The sequence below is a fragment of the Heloderma suspectum genome, chromosome 14 (assembly GCF_057233095.1).
Source record: "Heloderma suspectum isolate Gila_16-S chromosome 14, 16-S_ref, whole genome shotgun sequence".
In the NCBI taxonomy this organism is placed as follows: Eukaryota; Metazoa; Chordata; class Lepidosauria; order Squamata; family Helodermatidae; genus Heloderma; species Heloderma suspectum.
This window is the reverse complement of record NC_139471.1, coordinates 13,041,032-13,061,852: the sequence shown is the minus strand read 5'-3', so window position 1 is coordinate 13,061,852 and position 20,821 is coordinate 13,041,032. Positions and strand designations below refer to the sequence as shown.

Here is a 20,821-nt window from a genome sequence, read left to right as displayed (position 1 = left end):
TGTTGTAGGGTGGGGGAGTTGCAGAGCTTTGTCTCTTTTCGCTTGGCAGTTAACTTAATAGCATTACAAGGTGGCCAAGTAGGGAACTTGCTTTTACCTTTTTGGGGGTTTTAAAAAGGGTTGGGCTGCTCTCTCTCTTTCTGGTACCTCCACAGCCTCTCATGTTTCCTTGAACGTTCGTGGGAGGACAGGATGACATCTGACCATGGGCATTTCAGAAAGCTGTCCAGAAAGGCCACAGAGGCAAAGGGAAGTTGGGCAACTGTTCTTTTGTTTGCAAATGTTAAAACACCACACAGCCACCATGTCATGCCATTCAGGTAAGTGCTTGGCTTGGGAAAAAAGAAGCCAACTCCCTCGACCCTCCTTGAAAATTTTCACTCGATTTCTCCTGCTCTCAAAGGCAACAGAGAAACACCTGCTCCTTTCATAGGGGGTTCACAAAATTGGTGTGTGTGTGTGTGTGTATAGCAGTAACTTAAGCCCTGGAGCCACAAGCATGGTGAGGAATATTCCAGACCCCCCTTCTCCCGATTGTTCAATTTTTTTTAAAAAATGTTACGTTTGTAGCCCTCATGACTTGTGAGGATATTGTAGGCCAAAATATTCAAAGGGCTACAAGTGGCCCACCCATGCTTTATGGGCACATTTTTGGAATGTACCAGTGCGCACTGAATACTTTGTTCATACTAAGAGGTCGCTCTTCCATTCCAAAATTTATTTTCAAGTGGTGTTATTTTTCCAACCTGACTTTAATGATAAGGGGTTTGGGCAGATCTTCACAGTGAAGATTAGTGTGGTCCTTCTGAAAATGGCAACCCTGCATCAAGTTCCCTTTCCTCTGACCATAACATGTAGTTATGGAAGCAGGATGATATGACTTCACTACATCATGGTGCTTCTCTTCTCCCCCCCCCCAACATAAGCAAGGCTATTTTTAGCAACAAACCCCATTCTGGTGGTCATGTTGCATTCTGTACTTGGTTTTTCTTGTTCTTTTTTTTTAGGGCATCTTCTGAATAAAAACTAGCAAACTGTAGCACATGAGGTCTTCTTATGGGTGTCCTTCCTGAAAGGCTGGATGTTGGCAGCCTGGGAACCCTAGGCTGATAGAATGAGTCAAGCCCCAACAATTATAATATCCAAGCGGGAACTGCAACAAAGTGTTGTAGCATCTCCTTGCTCCTAAAGTGAAGGCTCCAGTTCAAGATCCCAGCCAACCATTCCCTTCAAACAGTGCATTTAGCTCTTCCTCTCCCCACCTGGCTGTGTTCCACTTTGCGGTTTGTTTGTTGCCTACTTAGCTTTTTCTTTTAAACTTTTTTTTTGTACATCTGTACACCCCTCAAGCATGCTAACACCCCCCTCCCCTTCTTGTTTTTCAGTGGCTGCACTTTGGCTCCAAACCTTTCCGCACTCAACCGCCTGAGTTTGCTACTGGAGGGAGAGATCATTTTTGACATTTGGAGTCTGCTGTTTCATCTTGTTGTGACATACTCAGTTTCGTGATTTTATTGCCTTTTGAAAGCTGCTGTGAGGTCCCTGGGCACCTGACTGAGAAAGGCCCTAATGACTGCCTGAACATTTTTCAAATCAACCCTTCCCTTTGCAGGATGAGGACACCTCAATTGCCAGAAAATGCCCTTCAATACCAGCTGGAAACACCCCCCCCCCCGAACTTCCCTGTCCCTGCCAAAGATGTGAGCCCTGTTCTCACCATTTAGATCATGTTACACCCCTGGCCCTTTCCCCCCAAATCTGTGTGTACAGTGGAAACTGTAAACAGGGTTTTGCATGCAATTGGGGCCCCCAGACTGTGTAGGATTTCCAACTGCATATATAGTTGTATGTACGTAAATCCCCATTCACACCTTCTGTTGCTCGCATGAAGGTCAGTTGGAGCCAGTGGGGGGGTAATCCTGCTCCCTCCTTAACAAAGACAGCACACTTTAGAAGGTGAGAATAGGGCCACAGTGAAAAAGAGTCTCATCTCTGTGAAACCACTGGGGCAACTCTGAGATACAGCTCTCTTGTGATGCCACAGAATAAAGCCATAAAGATACTAGCAAGTGCATGTCAAAGCAAGCAAGATAAAGTATCATGCACAACAACTCTGCAGGAATTGTCTTTGCCAGGAAAGGGGATAATGTACAAACACACATAGGGAGGAGTGGGGAACAGAAGAAGTATAGTGGGGAGAGTGCAGCCTATAAGAAGGGCCTGAAAGAGAAATAAGAGGTAGACGTAGGAAGACATTTGGTAGAGAAAGAAAGAGGGAGAACCCCTGACGGGCAGCCCAGGTCTTCAGAAATGGGAGGGAAGGCACACCACTTTTCTTTCACCAGAAAAGGAGCAAGAGCAATAAGAAGTCCCAACTTTTGGGGGGTGGGGAGATCATGTAAGGGCAGTGAGGGGGTGGGAGAGGTGCAGCGAGAGAAAGTTCTCTTTGAATGATAGCCATCTTCATGGAAGTAACCATAGCCTGCTCTCAACCGCACATGCACCCTGAGAAATGGAAGCAGGAGCCAAATTGTCAATGGCCATGGCCACATTGATTGTGGAAATTATGGCATCTAGGTGGCAGCAGGGCCAACTCCAAAGCTGCCTATTTGTAGCCTACCTGTTGCTGAAGCAACAGCTTCTCTGTGACTCCTTTACTGGGTGTCTCCTGTCTGGAACCCCTTGATCTCTGACCTGCTGGATTGGGCAGAATTCTGAGCCAGAAAGCAGTGGTGCAGAGAATAGGACATGTGTCCATCATCCAGTCCTTAAGTTCCTGTGATGGTCCAGGACCCCAACCCCTCGTCCTCAGAAGATGAGGCTCTTGAGTCAATGGATCAGGGAGAGGACTTGTTTACAGAAGGGCATGATGAAATTCCCGCGTCCTTAGCACCTAGCTCTCCAGGGAGGCACCACAGGGCAACTCCACCATATCCAGAGAAGGTCCCATTGCTCTCCTTGGAATCTGAGGACTCTAGCCATGAGAATACCACCACATCACAAACACCTCGGAGGCTGCGGAAACAGACCAGGCTCCTTTAAGGGAGAAGGCCTCAGTAAATAAGGAGGCAGAGCACAACCAGCCTAAAATAAGCCAACAGAGTACTTAAGGCCCATTCACCATCTGTTTCTTAACAGAACGGCAGACAAGCAAACTTGTCTGGCTTCCAGCCACAACATCGCTTAGAGCCCTCCATAGTTTCTATTTCTCTCCTTGACTCATGTTTGGTCAGAATCCACTGAACTTGACCAGCCCCAGCCGGACATCATAGTGACCCCAGGCTCTCACTGCAACAGGGCCCAATGGCTGAAACATTTTATTGTGTGCCATTTGGTTTTAATTTTTGTGAACTGCCCAGAGAGCTTCGGCTATTGGGCAGTATAGAAATGAAATAAATAAATAAACAAACAGATTCCAGTGGATCTGAGGGCTAGAGCTCCAATCTTTTAAGGATGCTATTTATGTTGCCTTACTGTAGTAACTCCAAATGAACATCACTGGCATGCATCTTGGGCAACCAACTCTAACTTACGCTCCATTCATCATTGCAAATTCATCCGTGTCTCGTTTGCCTTCACATTGCAAGGCGGGCTGCGATGTTGAGAAGTGAGAAACGAACATACAGTGAAGCACAGTGCGCTTTCTGATTTAATTAAATCTTTATCTGGAGCAAATTAACATGTCTCAATGAGTTCATTGTTCTTTGGAGTTGAGCAGTATGATGATCCCACTTCGTTCATTTCCTAAGAATGTATTTAGGGAGCTTTTTATGGTGTTGCCTACTTTTAATAAGTGAATTCCCCTTCCTCCAGTACTGCCTACCATAATTATCTCAGAGCTCATTAAAAGATATCTCTGTTCTCATCCTTACCCAGAAATCTGAAGAAGAAGAAGAGGAAGAGGAAGAAGAAGATTGGTCAAAATAACAGACGATCACAGGGAATGGATATAAAGATATTATGTGGGTGTTTTGTTAGCTGGGGAATTTTCTTGAGTTGCTTTTGCAACAACAAAAGGAGAATAGCCATGTAGGAGTTTTGGGGGGGCAGGGGGGTTGGCTTTACATCTAGACTCATCAACCACAGGAATAAATTCTCCTCTAAAAGGAGGCTTGTGCTCAGTGAAGATAGTTAGGAAAGCCCAGATGTCCCCTTTCCTGTGTTCTTTAGAGAGGAGGTAAAACCACCTTTTTGAAGCTGATTCAAGCAAGTATATAGAGGGAGTTTTCTGGACAACATCATTTTGAGTGTGTCAGCAAATCAAGCTGCTGTATTTTAACTGTAAAGACCACTTCCTTTGACAAAGAATTTCATCTTGCAACATGTACAGAATACAGGATACTGTACTTTCTTATAGGTGGGTTTATTGTCCTTACACATTTTCTTTTCTTTTCAGCTGTCTTGCAGATGCAAGCATGAGGGATAGGACCTTTTCAGTATTCTCCCAACCCCCAGCTTGTGGAATTCTGTTCCAACTGATGTCCTGCCAGGCCCCATCATTAGAGGCTTTCAAGTGGGTCCTAAAGGCTTCCCTGTTTTACCTATGAGGACTGTACTGTGTGTTTTCTTTTAAGAAACACACTGACTTGCACTGAGAACAGAGCAAGGGCTCCTCCACATGGGTCTTTTATCCTGTGATTGAGATTGGTTACTCACAAAAGTTTACAGATCCTTTACATGACGTCATCAACCTCCAGTGCCTCTCCCGTGCTTTCCAACCATTTCTGCAGCTTTTTTTGAAATGGAAATAATGAGCTAATAGAAAGAAGCGTTTTGAATTTGTCCGTGTAAAGAGGAAGTGGTGCTATAACAACAGCACCATCTAGTGGCTGTATAATGAAACATATAGAACTTGCAGATAAAGCCAATCCTCGGGGGGGGGGGAGGAAGTGTGTGTGAAGAATCCCATCTTAGTCCTGCAAAGAATCCAGAAGCAGAAGTCCCCGGTAAAGTTGTGGGATAAAAAACCTGATGTAGAGAAGCCCCAAGAATCAGCGGACACTGAGGATTTGTTAAATCTAGGTAAGTGCTGCTGTGAACACAGCTGAGGTTGTGGCTTCATTGTTCTCTCACCTGAAGCAGACAGAGAAGGATGGAAGGGGGAATCAGAAAAATGGATCAAGAGGGTTTTTTTTTTTTTAATGGACAGTAAGAGACTCAGCTAGCTAGGAATGTTAATGGCCACCACAGCTGTAATGATTGGCATGTGGAATGTTTACAGCTAGAACAGGGGTGTCAAACTCAAATTTATTGGAAAGCTGTATTTTTCACCCAATAGATGTCCTACAGAAAATGCCAATTCCACACTTCTTTTCTTGCCACATGTACGAGAGGCAACCTCAATAGAAGAACCATGCTCCTGCATACCGCCAGGCCTCTTAAAGGGAAGGCAGCAGATAAATAACTCCCTGATGGGGTGTTGTCCTCATTTTGAACACCTAGACCTTGAGTTTTGGAGAGTTGGGATACACCCCCCACCCTCCAGATTCCCTAGGCTGTGGATGCACTCAGCATCTGACTGGAGCTTGGAGAAAGATAGAATGTGGCGCTTCTGCTCCTCCTTTTTGCATCCAACTCAGGGCCATGGGGGGAGGAGTTACTGCTGTTGAAAGAGCTATGACTGCATGTCATTCACAGCTGTGTCTGATCCCTCTGGAGTCTCACAGGTGAGCCCACAAGTGGGAAGGGGCCCAAGTCATGCCAAAGGAAACATAACAAAAATGGCCTGTGGAACCCCTTTGGCCATCTGTTGGACACCCCTGAACTAGAAGATAAAAGCATCTGAAAGAGCTTAGAAGAAGCCACAGATATTGGAGGAGGAGGAGGAGAAGAAGACATTCAGCTTAGCCACCACGACACATGGATGTCACCAGTCATCCGGGGAAGGCGGTCTAACCTTATAGGCAACGCGGGCTGGGCATTTCTTTCCCAGTCCAAGTGGCGGTGACATGTGTCTCAGCATCTCATACATGTCTGTGTAACTGATGCGCCCACTTGGAACCGGAAGGGGGTAAGAAAGAGAGAAGCAAAAGCCAGAAGGAGAGGGGAGATCAAAGCAGGGGAGGGGGGAGGAAATAAACAAATTTAAAAGAGCACAAAGAGGAAAATCCAAAATAAAGTGGAACGCAGACAAGGGGGGAGAGAGAGAGAGAGAGAGAGAGAGAGAGAGATCCAGTTAATTAGGGTTAATCAGAAGTTTTTCTCCAATTTCATCTCTTTGAGTCTCCTTCCATCTGCTCACTGATAAAAAAAAAAAGTAAGAGGTTTGAATCCCTGCAGCAGCAGTACAGGATAACTGATGTTGGACAAAGGGTTGGGAAGGAATGGGGTTGAAACCATAACAGGGGCACGTTGGAGTCCAGCGTTTCTGTATTTTCAAACAGGGTTTTGTGCATGTGTGTAAACTGGTTATATTCATCATGCCAAGGAGAGCCAATAGGGAGAATTATGGGACAGTCAGCTGTGGCTGAAAGAAAACTGTTCTCTTTTCTTTTTTGTGGCCTTTTGCTTAAATCGGAAGCGACACTTAGAGTGGATAAAATGGAGACAAAAGAAGGCAATTCCCCTTTACCTCTAACATTACAGATGTTCAGGCTTGTGGTGATAACTTGAGCAGTGAGGCAATGGCACTTTGTGCATGACCAGAGACACTGCACCTTCAGAAAAAGGCTGCCAGAGCCCAGCTTTGCAATCATGTGGCTGAAAAAGGCAAGAACTGCATTATCTTATTTCGGCAGACCCTTTTGCTGCTGACCTTATCTTTCTGCTTACAGAAATTTTGGCTGCTTTTTTTTTATGCTCTGGCAGTTGCTTTGCCAGCTTCTCCTAGTTCCATGATCCACCTTGTCTCCCTGCTTTGATGACTGACTGTGCACTGCCAAGGTCTTCCCTCAGGTGCAAAGTCAGATTGTAAAAATAAAGTTTATGCTGGGCCATAGTCAGCTGCAGAACAAGAGCCAGAAGTCAGAGGCCAAGAGCCAGGGTGAAGAAGCAGAAGCTAAGAAGCATGTGTTGGCCATCAGACACACAGGTACTGCCCAGGAAATAGTCCAGTGTGACTTGGAGCTTCGAGCAATTTATTGCACACTCATGATTGGTCACGCAAGTAAGTTAGCAAGTCCTTTACACAATGTTGTCAACCTCCAGGGCGTCTCCTGCACTATTTATTTATTTATTTATTTATTTATTTATTTATTGCATTTGTATCCCGCCTTTCCCCCCCTAAGGAACTCAAGGCGGCGTACATAATCCTCCTCCTCCTTTCCCCTGTTTATTCCGCTTCCAAAAAGATCAGAGATAACATGATAAGAGACGTCATTCCGATCTATCAGCTATGTGAAATGCCGGCATCGTGCTATAATGACAGCGCCATCTAGCGGCTGTAAGTTGAAAACCACAGACACATATAGAAGTTCCCGAGGAAGGACTTTCCTCAATTCAAACTGCGTGTCTGCCATGTAAAGGAGCCCACCATAATCCCACGAAGAAACTGAAAGCAGAAAGTCCTGGTAAGGATGCGCTCCCCCCCCCCTTCTTTTTCTTAATGTACAGAAACTCTCTGAAGCCTTTAGAGAACTTCCAAGTTAGGGGCAGCCAGTGGCCGGCCTGGGTGGGCGGAGTCTCTCTAAAACCTTTAGGAACATTTAGGTGTCATTGCCTGAACCTGTGGAGGGAGGATCAAGGCCATTTAGCTGAGCCCTGCCCCCAGTGTCCCAACACATGCTGGCTCCACCCCCAATCTTCCCACATTGAGTGGGAAGGTCTAAAGAGGGAACTAAGCACATTTGGCTGAACAGAACCCTCCCTACAGTTGGGAAACCTTAGAACGCAGGTTTCCCGACTGCAAGCCAGATTATTAGCAAATCCCCTTTCAGCCCTTCCCACTCAATGTCGGAAGGAAGACGACGGAGACAGTGCACAGGGTGATGCTGGACGTGGGGTCACCGCATGTGTCTCCACAAGTCCATGCAGTAATGCTTGAATCGGAATAGAACTGCCCAGGAGCATCTTCCCACCTGAACCATGTGGGCCAGCAGCAAACAAATCCATCAGCTCTAGCCGTGGCAGCTCACAGCAAATATGTGAATAAGCAACATTGAACTCAGATTTGGCCTCTGGAATTATATGTGAATAGCAGCCTTTTCCAACCTCCCCCTGCCCCACCACATCTATTGGACTATGACTCCCACGATCCCTGGCCAGCACAGCTAATGGCCACTTTGGCTGGGGAGGGTGGGAGTTGTAGTCCTACACATCTGGAGGGTGCCTGGTCGGGGGATCCTGGTGTATAGTTAGCATTTCTAAATTGTACCACAAGTTCAATTCAAGGGGTTACTGAAGACAATTCAGACTTCATGAGAGTTGCACATTTTGATGTGGCAAACAGCGACTCACTCTTCTCTCCGCTGAACATTGGGCATTTTCTTGGTGCTAGGGTGGCTGAGAGGCAGGGCACTTTAGAGGAAAGGAAAAACCTTCCAGGGGAAGAAAGAGTTAAACACTTTCGCTCCTCTGAATTGAAGTAGGTCTTATGGATTGATTTGTTCCCTGTGAAAATACTTTTTCTCCCCTCTAGATTATTCAGTGCATCTGGCAAACATATTGCTGTAATATTATCTGGATGCTTTCCCATGGATTGTGGAGTCTGACATTGAATCTTGACTTGTTTTTTTTAAACACACATTTCAGACTTTTCATGAATCAGAGAAAAGTTTGAACAATGATGTCAGTACATATCTAAGGAAGTCTAGTGAAGCAGCTAGATTAGGATGAGGAAACTCCAGCCCATGGGTTGGACACAACAGAGAGAGAGAGAGAGAGAGAGAGAGAGAGAGAGAGAGAATGAAAGGTGGAAGAGAGAAAGAAAAAAGGGAGAGAGAAAAGGGGGGAAGAGAGACAAGTGTTAAGAGAAAGAAAAAAGGGAGAGAGAAGGGTTAAGGGAAAGAAAAAAGGGAGCGAGAGATGGAGGAAAATAGATAAAGAAAAGTTAAGAGAAAGAAAAAAGGGGGAGAGAGAAGGGGGAAAAGAGAGAGAAAAGAGTTAAGAGAAAGGAAAAAAAGGGAGAGAAGGGGAAGAGAGAGAGAAGGGTTGAGAGAAAGAAACATGGAAGAGAGGGAGAAGGGGGAAAATAGAGAGAGAAAGGTTAAGAAAAAGAAAAATGGGAGAGAGAGGCGGGTCAAGAGAAAGGAAAAAAAGGGAGAGAGAGAGAGAGAGAGAGAGAGAGGGAGGGAGGGAGGGAGAGGGAGGCCTTGGCTCCTGCCCACCAATGGCATGTGGCCCATGACTGATTTCCACAGCGGGAATATGCCTTCCCACAGATAATATTTTCACCTTTCACAGTTGGAATGAAAGGGTGGGGAAAACTTCAACCGAGTTTGAAGGGATGAAATTGCAATCCATTGGGGTGATTGCCTTCCTTCTTTATGATCTGCTCCAGGATTTGAGGGTGGGGATGGCTACCCACAGTCACTCCCACTCCTGGTCTCCAGGAGTTAATATTTGCAAAGCTGACTGTCTCACAAGGCTGCCCAGGTGCAGGCAGGTGGGATCAGAGGTGTGCATGAGGAGAGAGATGCATCTGGGGAAACGGGAGCATGAGATGGGGAGGGGGACTTGTCAATCATTCCTGTTCAGGCAATGGGTTAGTTACATTCCAGTTTATTCTTCTTTTTCTTTGCCTCCGTGATTCAGACTTTTTTTTTTAAGAAAAGAATTAAAAGTTCTAAATCAAGGCAAAAAAAAGAGAGAGAGAAAGAAAAATGAAAAACTAATATACTGGATGGAGTTTTCTGAAATTCCAAACCTTGTATGCCACCCTATGAGGGCACTTCTTTCCTAATCCCAAGGGAGGAGCAATAGCTCTCAATAAATTGTACATATCTTTATAATGTATCCGGCAACTGGAAAGGAAAAAAAAAAATCATAAGTTATGGCAAAAATGTCTGGGACAGACGAGGCCTTCCTAGAGCCTCACAACACCATCCCCCTAAAAACACGGCAAAGAAAAAAAGAAATGTGAAGGCCCCTGCATTTCCAGTAGAGAATGATCCTCCATCCTGAGCCAGGAAGGACCATTTTTGTGAGCTGCCATGAAAGAACAATGCCGTACAGTGCAATCGCTATGCATGTCTACTCAGAAGTTCAGTGGGGCTTACTCCTTCCCAGGTAGGTGCGTATAGGACTGCAGCCTTAATGTTGAATTACTGTTGGCTTTGTTTATTGGTTTGATTTAAAGTGTTTGCATTTATTTAATATGAGCATTTTAATAGGGCTCTGCAGAGACCCGCTGGTCCACTTCAGCTGGGCTGACCTGCTTTGGCCACTGGATCTGAAGCGAGATCTGGACAGCCAAAGTGGCCCCCCACCCAGCAGCATGAGCCTGTAATATTGCGTAGATGACCCCTTTGTGGCCGCACTTAATTCCTGGAAAAAGAAGTGCCGCCATTTTGAAAGAAAATGGTGACTCCCTCCAAGACAGCAACAGCTGCAGGAGCTCCCCATGGGTCCAGATAAGGAGCAGGAGTCTTGTGTGGCTGGCTGTCCGGATCGGGCCGAAGCACCCTGAAGTGCTTCAGATCGATCCGACCTGCTTTGGGATGCTTTGGCCTGACCCCGACCCACTCCGGAACTGGACCACTTTGGCTTGACCCTAACTCACTCCAGAACCAGACCTCTCACCTCGATCTGCTTTGGGATTCGGGATTCGGACCAAAGCGATGCACAGCGCTACATTTTAAGAGAAATCAAGAAGCATTTATTTGCAGGCAAACATTTATTTAAAGGCAATATTTGGCCTTTTCAGCATGAGAAATATTCTCTATAGAAGCCTTTCCCAACCTGGTGCCCTCCAGATGATTTAGACTTTAGCTCCCATCAGCCCTAGCCTATGGTCACGAATGCTGGGAGTTATCATATAAAACATCTGGAGGAAGCCAGTTTGGAGCAGGCTGCTTCGTAGCTCCTATGTAAATGATAATACACCAAGGAGATGGAACGTGCCTGATCTTGTCTGATCTCGGAAGCTAAGCAGGGTCAGCCCTGGTTAGTACTTGGATGGGAGACCGCCTGGGAATCAGGCTTCCTGCATGGAGCTGGGGCTTGGACTCGATGGTGTTGTAGGCCCCTTCCAACCCTATGATTCTATGATTTCTGGAGTGGTGGTGGATAGTGCACCCTCATTGCATTCCATTCAGAACATGTCTTTCTTTCTTTTTCTTTTGAATTCATCTATTATGGTCACAGACCAGCAAAATCAGTATAAAACAGATAAAGCACAGTTAAAACCAGCACAGTAGCAAAATACAGTTTATGAAGTTCCTTCTTTCAAGGAAATAAAATCATTTTTTCCCTAGTTTGCATTGACATCATAAAAAACCTGGCAACCCTTCCAAGGGACGCAAGAAGACAGATCCCTTAAATGAATGGGTACCAAAGTGGTGGAGTTACTTTCGGGGAAGGCTGTTAATAGTGGGGAAATTAGCTTTTCTCTGCATTCCCTATAGAAGTCACAATAAAGGAGAACATGTTTGATCCATTCGGTTACTCCAGCACCACAGAAACATATCCTTTCACTAACTGGCGTCTTACTAACTCATCCATTTAATAGTGACAATGGCAGCACATTAAAAGAGGCAAGAATAAATGGTCTTCTATACTTTAGGATTTTTAACGCACACAGATACGAGGCTGCAGTGATGGGTAATTATTCAAACTATTATATTTAGTATAGAGTAATAGAGAACAGGTTTTAGTTGCAACATTTCTCAGATACTGTAGATGTAAGTCTATTCGTCTTTGAACAACAAGAAATTGGGTCTTCTCAAGCCCATAATTGCCCCCGACTTCCCACGTCTTTCTTGTCTCCCTGGTTGAGCTCTGAGACGTTCAACTCCTACATGTTAACCTCCAGAGCCCGAAACAGTTTGAGACTTAGAGGTTATCTGAAGGACCACCTTCACCCATATGCTGTTGGACTACAATTCCCATAATCTATCTCCATTGGCTATGCTGGCTGGGGCTGATAGGAATTGGTGTCCAACAACATCTGGAGGGTCACAAGTGGCCCACCCGTGCCATGTACAAAGGTCCTGCTTGTGTGCTGCTGGTAAGATCAGTTTGGTCGGTGAGCAAAAGAGATAGGACCTTCTCTGTCCTAGGTCCTCTATCCTCCCCCAAGCAAAGTGCCTTCCAGGAGTCTCCTCCACCTTGGCTGACCCCCCCTTTTTTTTTACCTCGTTTTGTCTTTAACAGCTACATGGCAGACAGGCATAACCTGGGCCTCTCTATGCTGAGAATACCTATTGAATTCAGTGGGTGCAGATGGGTGAGAATTTTGTTCAGTTCATTTATCTTCTGACTTAACAAAGTTTTCAGATTTCTTCATAAATAGAAATAGAAGAACTTCAGATTTTTTTAAAAAAAGTGAATGTGGGCAAAAGCAAAACCACAGATTCACCCATCGTTGTGTCTAAAGGTGGTTCTAAATCAGCTTATATTAATGGCACAAATGATTTACCCTGCTGAGGAAATATACTGCCTCCCTGGAAATGAACGGCAACACTCCAGATAGGTTCTTAGTGGGAACATAATTTTATCCTTTGTATTTTGTGCTACCACCTGTAAGCAGAACTTTTTTAGCTGGCTCAGCAACAACTCCAGTTCTCTTGAGAGATGAGCATGCAGTTCTAAAAGAAGACACTTTAACACCTTCAATAAATATAAATGCATTAAGAAAATCCATAGCCTTTGACATTCTTGGTCAAGTTTAAAGAGACAAAGTTCAAATGCATTAAAAAAAATCCCAAATGGACAAGCAGGTATTCCCCTTTAATAAAATGGCCTATCTTATTTTATTGGTTGATTGATTGTATTTATTACATTTTTATACTGCCCTTTAGTCGAGGCTCTCTGGGCAGTTCACAATTAAAACCATAAAATTAAACTTGAAAAAACATAATATAGAACTTCTAAAAGTTTAAAAATACCAGGTAAAACCCAGCAGCAGAGGTGTATGTGTGTGTGTGTGTGTGTGTGTGTGTGTGTGTGATATTTCAAGGTGGTCTAGAAGTTTGCCTTCAAACACAACCTTTAATTAACATCGAAGGAGGTGGGATGCAAGGGGGGGGGGTTAAACTTATTTTCCCTGGCACAGAGGGAAAACTAATGGCAAAAAGGTATTTAGGCTGGAATCCTGTACCTACTTACTGGGAAGCAAACCCCAAAGAACTCAGACTTACTTCTGAGAAGACATGAATAGGAGTGTGCTGTTAATTACATTTCTGGAAATCATATAACCATTTCTAGACATCGCTAGCTGGCTTGTTCTCTTTTCCTTTCCACATCAGCAGAAGGGAAATTCCCAAGTCCTGGCTGCAGTTTCACTATCTCTCAGATGCCATAAACTTGGCTTTAAGTGTTCACCCCCCTCTAGTGATCTCCAGCTGCGAGTGGATTCAAACACCATGGTTATTCATGAGGCAGTTGCAATTAGTGCACGATAATTTGTTCAAAGGTAGTTCTAGGCCAGTTTTCTCCAACCAGGTGCACTCCCGATGTGCTGGACTATGACTTCCATCATCCCCAGGCAGCCATGGTGATGGGAGTCACAGTCCAACACATCTGGGTGCCACCAGGTTGGAGAAAGCTGTTCTGAGCATCCTCTTTCCTCGGTAATGAAATTATCTGTGGAGGGGAGGTAGAGCCCACCCCCTGCCCCTGACTCCTTCCACTCTAGCTCAGTCATGCTTTGCTTAGCTAAGGAAGTCATCAGAAGAGGTAAGGAGGTGTGTCCAATTTGCCTCCCTGACCATGTAATCTGAGCTTTAACCGCTTTTAACACAGCGATCCTCTACATGCCTACTCAGACATAAGTCCCATTGAGCTAAATGTGACTTGCTCCCAGGTAATTGTGTCTAGGATTTCAGCCTTGGGCTGCAATAGTCTACACACTCACCTGAGAGAAGGCCTGTTGGGGCATTTCAACACAAGGCTTTTATTGTGTGCTCGTGATTGGCCACTCACAGAAGTTTGTGGGTCCTTTACACAACATTGTCAACCTCCAGGGTGTCTCTCATGCTTTCTGACCTTTAGCCCAATTTTAATAAGATTGGGGATAATGCGGTAATAAATGTTAATCCACTTTAATGGTCGAGTGTAAATGTGTCATTTTGCTATACCACAGCACCATCTAGTGACTGAATAAGGAAAATGTAGAACTTCCAGACAAAGGAAGTCCCTGGGGAAAAAAGCCCATGTCAGCCTGTACAAGGAGCTGATCTTAATCCTGCAAAGAATCTGGAAGCAGAAGCCCTGGTAAGTTGTGAGATAAAAAGCCTGGTGTGGAGAAGCCCTTGAGCTTTTTAATGGGGCTTACTTTGGAATAGACACACATATGATTGCACCATCAGTCTCTTAAAATGTCAATCATGGAAAGAAAGGATTGAGGCAATGAAACAATTTTCTGGGCAAGTTTATAGGATGTCTGATGAGAGAACAGCTGTCCAAAGGCTATTTCACAAGAGCGAGATATGGGCATGACAGAACATACATACCAGGCAGCTGGGTCATATTCCGCCCAAACGCGAATGAACTCATCGAGATGATGGGGTCCTAGGATGGAAGAGTCTCGTGTCAAGTACTCAAAGTTGTCCATGATTACAGCCACAAACAGGTTCAACATCTGCAGAAGGAGGGGGAAGGCGAGGGAAATAAGACCGGGGTGGGGAGGAAGGAAAACATTAACCTCTCTTATCAACGAGTGAATGCAAAAACAGTGAATTAATTGTTTTCAGGGCCGGCCCTACTATTACACCAGGAGTGGGGAACATGTGGCCCTGCAGGAGTGGTTGGACTGCAACTCCCATCAACACTAGCCAGCAAAGCCAATGGTGAGGGGAGTTACAGTTCAACATCTGGAGGGTCACACATTCCCTATCTCCGCATTAGGCAGAGTTGGGTGAGCACCACAGGTGACCACCCTCCTCACTGGAAGCCATTGCTCTGGGCTGAACAAATAATTCCTCATGGATGAATGCAGCAAAAAAGGGAGGAAACCACGCACAAACCCATAAGATATGCTGCACATTATAGCACTCCCCACTTCAGTTCCTTGGCTCTGGGGGACCCTTCCTTCAGCCCTAAGAGAAGAGCAGCCCGGTCACATAGTAATGTAAATTATGTTTGCTCTCTACTAAAATCAAATGTTCCTTTAAATTTCATGCATGTTCAGGGTGGGGATGTGTAAAATCCAGTCCATCTGCATTTCATGGCTTGTCAGGCACCTTTCATTCCACAGTCTGCCCATTGACAGAATCGGATTTTTTATTATTATTATTATTATTATTATTATTATTATTAAATTTATTAATCGCCCATCTGGCTGGTCACCCAGCCACTCTGGGTGATGCACAACATACAATAAAACAGTTTAAAACACTAAAATTCTACAATAAAAACATTTTCTAAAATACCCTAACCCACCCCAAATGCCTGCCTGAACAACCACGTTTTTAATGCACGACGGAAGCTCATTAAAGAGGGGGCATGGCGGAGTTCCCTAGGGAGGGAGTTCCACAGAGTGGGGACCACCACAGAAAAGGCCCTCTCCCTCGTCCCCACCAGTCTAGCTGTCCTGGCTGATGGGACAGAGAGAAGGCCATCTGAGGCTGATCTTGTTAAGCGGCCTGTCTGGTGCTGCTGGAGGCGCTCCTTAAGATAGGCTGGGCCGGAACCATATAGGGTTTTCATCCCTGAACTTGTGCAAATGCACATTTGCATGTGTGAAAATGTGCAATTTCCCCCAGAATGGGCAAAATCCCCCCCCAAAGGTGCATTTTCATGCTTTAGCCTATGGAGAGATGCACATTTTTGGCTAGTTTTTAAAACACGTTTGTGTATTTTTTGCAATTTTGTGCAAAATCTGGAAAGTTAGGAAAATGGTCTGCAAGTCGGTGAAATCCACCTGACGGGGGAAAGCCAGTCTGCTGTGGAATCCACTGGTTGGATTAAACAAAATCTGTTCCATCGTGGATTTCTCCAGCATCCCTAGTTCAGGGGTACTATGCAGCTTGTTGCTGTGTTTTACTGATGGCTGTGTGCATATGGGGAGTAGAGGGGGAGGGAAACAATGAACGGAAGGAACTGAAAACTGTGGCCAACACTGCATGCATAATATTTGGAACTAGGAAGCTGGGACCACAGAGTGTTCCTAATGTGTTATTTCCACTTCGGAAACAATACCAGATAATTCAGAACTCTAAAATCCAAGGAGACATTTGGATCAGGAACATCCCTATCTGCTACCCAGTTTCCTTTGGATAATGACCTCCTTGAGCTGGAGATGTAAGTTCCATAGTAGCCCATTAGCCCCTGAAGTGGCCAGACCTGGAGTTGAAAGGGAATGCCCAATTGATGCTTCATGGAAGAGCCTGATGGTGGGTTATCAGACCTGGAACCTGCTTGGCTTACCAAAGCATTTTCATGGAGAAAGCTTTGGGGCCTCTTGTCCATTCTTCCCTCTCCTTAAAAATAACACATATGAGGCAAACCAAAGCATATCAATAGTTTATTCCTACTAAACCAAAATTCTTCTAGCTGAGCAGGGGAATAAATAAGCATAATAGTAACTAACAGTAACATAAACACAACAGTTACCCCTCCCCATTGAAGAGGCCTTTTTTCTTTAGAGGTCAAAGATTGGATTCAGAGTTAGTCATGCTTAGAGTAGATCCACTGAACCCTAACTTCTGTTCCCATTGAAATCAAAGAGCCTACTCAAAGTATGACTAACTCTGTAACCATCCCAATAAATATAATGTTGTTTTTTTAAAAGAACCCTAGCAAAAAGTCACAAGAGCGGTCTGAAGTGGTGGTATAGTCCAGACTAGGGATCTAGTCTAGTGTGAAAATCTGCATTTGGGGGGAATTTGTACATTTGGGGGAATTTGCACATTCTTGCATGTGCGAATTTGTGCAAATGCACATTCGTGCAATTGCAAATCTGCACGAATTTAGAATCTAAAAAGAATCCAGTTCTGTCAACGGGCAGACAATGGAATGAAAGGCACCTGACAATTCACAAAACACAGGCGGAAGAGATTTTACACAACCTGTCCATCCCTAGTCCAGACACAGGTTTACCATCTCAGTGAGAATGAAGCCAGCAAAGACGGTTGGTTAATGGAACACTCTTATCATCACTGCAAGAGCATTGCCCAACAGGGTCCCCTCCAGATGTGTTGGACTACAACTCTCAGCACCCATGCTGGATGGGGCTGATGGGAGTTGTAATTCAAAGCATCCAAAGGGCGCCGCATTGGGGAAGGTTGCACTACACCAATCAGCAGGGAAGGTAAAGGGTGTGTGTGTTTTGCCCTGTAAATATGCAGGGGGGGGGGACCGGCAGGAAGATCTGAGGAGCTGGAATACTGAAGCCTATTCAGGGTTCAGGGGTGGCAAGACAAGCACGAGAACTGACTCACCAGAAAGGAGCAAAGGAAGATGAAGGAGACGAAGTAAAAATAAGCAAAGTCGCTGCCACATTCGTTTTTGCTGAGATTGGAGTTTTTATCACATGGTTGGTTGCTGAGGCATGAGAGCATGATTTCATGCCAGGCTTCCCCAGTGGCGCTCCTGCACACATACATGAACGGAACACAGGAAATTGCATTATGATCAGTCAGAGAGCTGGTCCATCTAGCTCAGTATGGTCTGCACTGACTAGCAGCGGTTCTCCAGGGTTTCAGAAAGGCGTTTCCCCTTGCCTGGGGACTGAACCTGGGACCTTGTACATGCAAAGTATGTGCTTTACCACTGAGTTACTGGCCTTCACCTAAAAATAAAGGAAGACTCTGGTTCAGATTGGGACCATAGGAGGCAGTAAAGGAGGGGGAAATTGGGTGGGAACATTCTAGAACAAATGTCTTCTTTTAATTATCTTGGGATTGTTTTTCAATAAACAGGGGCCTGGTCTTCCCAAGTGCAGACAAGCACCTTATTTATTTATTTATGTATTTATTTATTACATTTCTATGTCGCCCAATAGCTGAAGCTCTCTGGGCGGTTCACAAAAATGCCATTTCAGCATTTGGATGGATTATTGTGCTTCTACCATACAAAAGGTAGGGGGGAAACCAATTCTAGAACTGTATCAGGTCAGGTTTTTGCCATAGTTATTCTATATCTGTGCCCCTGTATGGGCAGTTGCCATAGCTATTCTGTGGAGCCCCTTTCTGGGCTAATTTGGACCCCTGAGAAAGAGCCCAGGACAAATTCTTAAGTAGACTTGGGCATGGATGAATGGCCTCCCCTTGACAGACTGGGAAGGGCATCTTAAGGGCATACCTAAGGAATGCAAAGTTTGTTTTGTAATCCTCTAACTACTGAAGATGGTATTCATTTTGTTCTTGAATGTAACACCTATCGTGACAGTAGAAGAAAGTACATCCTCCCCTTGCCAGACTTGGTGAAGGGAAGGCCCTTTCCTAAAAAAAATTGTGTTTTCTACTAAGTGATGTAAAAAAAATGTAACATTTACAACCGCCACATTCCTCGTCCTAGCCCTGAAACTGCATGCAAAGGCTAATGGAACAAATGTGACATGGCATTAGGTTATTTTTCCTTTCTGGAGGACCAATGTTTATGTATGTTCTCTTAGTGTTAATCTCTCAAATATAATGGCTGACTGCTATATTACAATAAATCGGACTTGACTTCCTCCATCCAGACAGAGGAACCACCCACCAGTAGAACTTTAGACTTGTCTGGATTGAGCCTCAGTTTATTGGCTTTCATCTAGTCCATTACTGAGGCCAGACACTGGTTCGGCACAGCCACACCTGCCTGAGATAGAAAGGGGAAGGAGAGTTGTGTGTCATCAGCAGACTGCCGACAACGCACCTCAAAACTCCAGATGACCCTACACGGAGGTTTCATGTAGATGTTAATCATGGGGGATAGAATCAACCCCTGCAGAACCCCACATTGGAGGACCCATGGAGCTGAGCAATACCCCCCAAGCACCACCCTCTGGAAATGACCATCCAGGTGGGAGCAGAACCACTGCAAAGCAGTGCCCCAAACTCACACAAATGCCCCAGAAGGATACCATGATCGATAGTATCAAACGCTGCCGAGACATCAAGGAGTACCATCAGGGACACATTCCCCCTGTCTCTCTTGTGTCACAGGTCATCATACAGGGCAACCAAGGCAGCCTCAGTACCAAAACTGGGCCTGAATCCTGAATGAAATGGATCCAGAAAATCAGTCTCATCCAAGAGACCTGGATCTGGTCAACAACCACCTGCTCAAGGACATTGCCCAGGAAATGGATCTATGCAACTGATCTGAAACTGTTCAGATCTTCTGGATCAAGGGAGGATTTCTTAAGGAGTGGTCTTACCCCTGACTCTTTCAGGCAACCCAGGACCACTCCCTCTCTTAAAGAGGCATCTATCACCTCCCTGGCTCAGCCAGCTGTCCTTTCCCAGCTGGATTTCACCAGCCACAAAGGATCAAATGGTCGCACATACCCATCCAAACATCTTGTCCACGTTTTTGAACCATATACTAACTGAAACTCATTCAATAATGTTGGACCAGACAGTGCTCCAGACACGTCCTGGAGCCTGCCCCTTGCATTCCCCAGGGAGCTCAAAACACATCCTTTCCTTAACCCCCTACCCATTGTCCTCTCTCCTGATTAGAACTCTCAATTCACAGGAGGCCCAACTGCATTCTATTTCCACTCACTCGAAGCTAATGCAGACCAATGATTGAGCCACACCCTCCCGTGTGTGTGTTTAAATTAGGCCCTCTAATCTGATTGGCTGCAACAGCAGTTGAGGGAAGCTAGACAGAGCTATATAAGTAGGCAGGCTCGCAGGGGTGGGGGCAACATGGAAGTGTCTCAGCCCCAAAGACCAAGTGCCAAGACAAAAAGGAATTAAGCACCTATGCAAGTTAAGCGCCTGTGTGAGTTTAGCAGAAGGTGAAGAGGTCAGGGCAGTTGACCCTTCCTCGCCTTCTCTTAGTAAATAACTGAATTTTCCAGGTAAATGAACCCAATAATAACAATAAAGGAAAGAGCTATGCAGGAAGAAAGCCAACTGGGATGTAGGGGCCATCCACTGTATTGCACTGAGTGTCACATGTATGACTATCAGACAGCGGGATAGAAGTAATGGGTTTGCTTAGTGGAATGAACTCCCAGCTCTCGGGGAAGGGAAGGAAAGATTCCTCCTGTGCAAGCACCAGGTCATTGCTGACTCCTAGAGGGACGCTGCTTTCGCTGGTGTTTTCATGGCAGACTGTAGTGGGGTGGTTTGGCATTGCCTTCCCCAGTCATGACTACCTTTCCCCCAGCAAGCTGGGTACTCATTTTACCTACCTCGGAAGGATGGAAGGCTGAGTTGACCTGAGCCGGCTACCTGGGACCCAGCTTCTGCTGAGATCGAACTCAGGTCGTGGGGAGAGTTTCAGTTCCAATACTGCTGCCTACCACCCAACCTCAAAAGTGCTGTGGGTGACAATAGCAGGCTCCAAAAGTAATTTAGTACTGAGGACATGCTATCATCCCCCAGACGAGAGCACTTAGGGTGATCTTGAGATGGCATCTGAATTTGGAGGCACCTGAATCTGGGAAAGTGTGCCTGCCTGGACCTTAAGATCATCCTCAGCAGCCCTTCTCCGTGAGCCCCTGCCAAAGGAAGTGAGGTGGGTGGCTACTAGGAGGAGGGCTTTTTCTGCTGTGGCACCCCGGCTGTGGAATGAGCTCCCTAGTGAGTTTCACCTGGCACCTACATTGTATTCCTTTTGGTGCCAG

The 20,821-nt window shown here is 45.4% G+C and overlaps 1 protein-coding gene across 1 annotated transcript in view; it reads right to left on the bottom strand.

Annotated features, from left to right (window-relative positions):
• The window catches only part of CACNA1B (calcium voltage-gated channel subunit alpha1 B), a 479,093-nt gene that overhangs the window by 36,946 nt on the left and 421,326 nt on the right, over window positions 1–20,821 (bottom strand). Inside the window, exons 37-39 of the mRNA XM_084821407.1 lie at window positions 17,478–17,628; window positions 14,550–14,677; window positions 5,897–5,993 (exon numbers count right to left, since the gene is read on the bottom strand). Of these exons, the coding sequence (XP_084677533.1) occupies window positions 5,897–5,993; window positions 14,550–14,677; window positions 17,478–17,628 (376 nt within the window). The remainder of the gene's footprint in view (window positions 1–5,896; window positions 5,994–14,549; window positions 14,678–17,477; window positions 17,629–20,821) is intronic.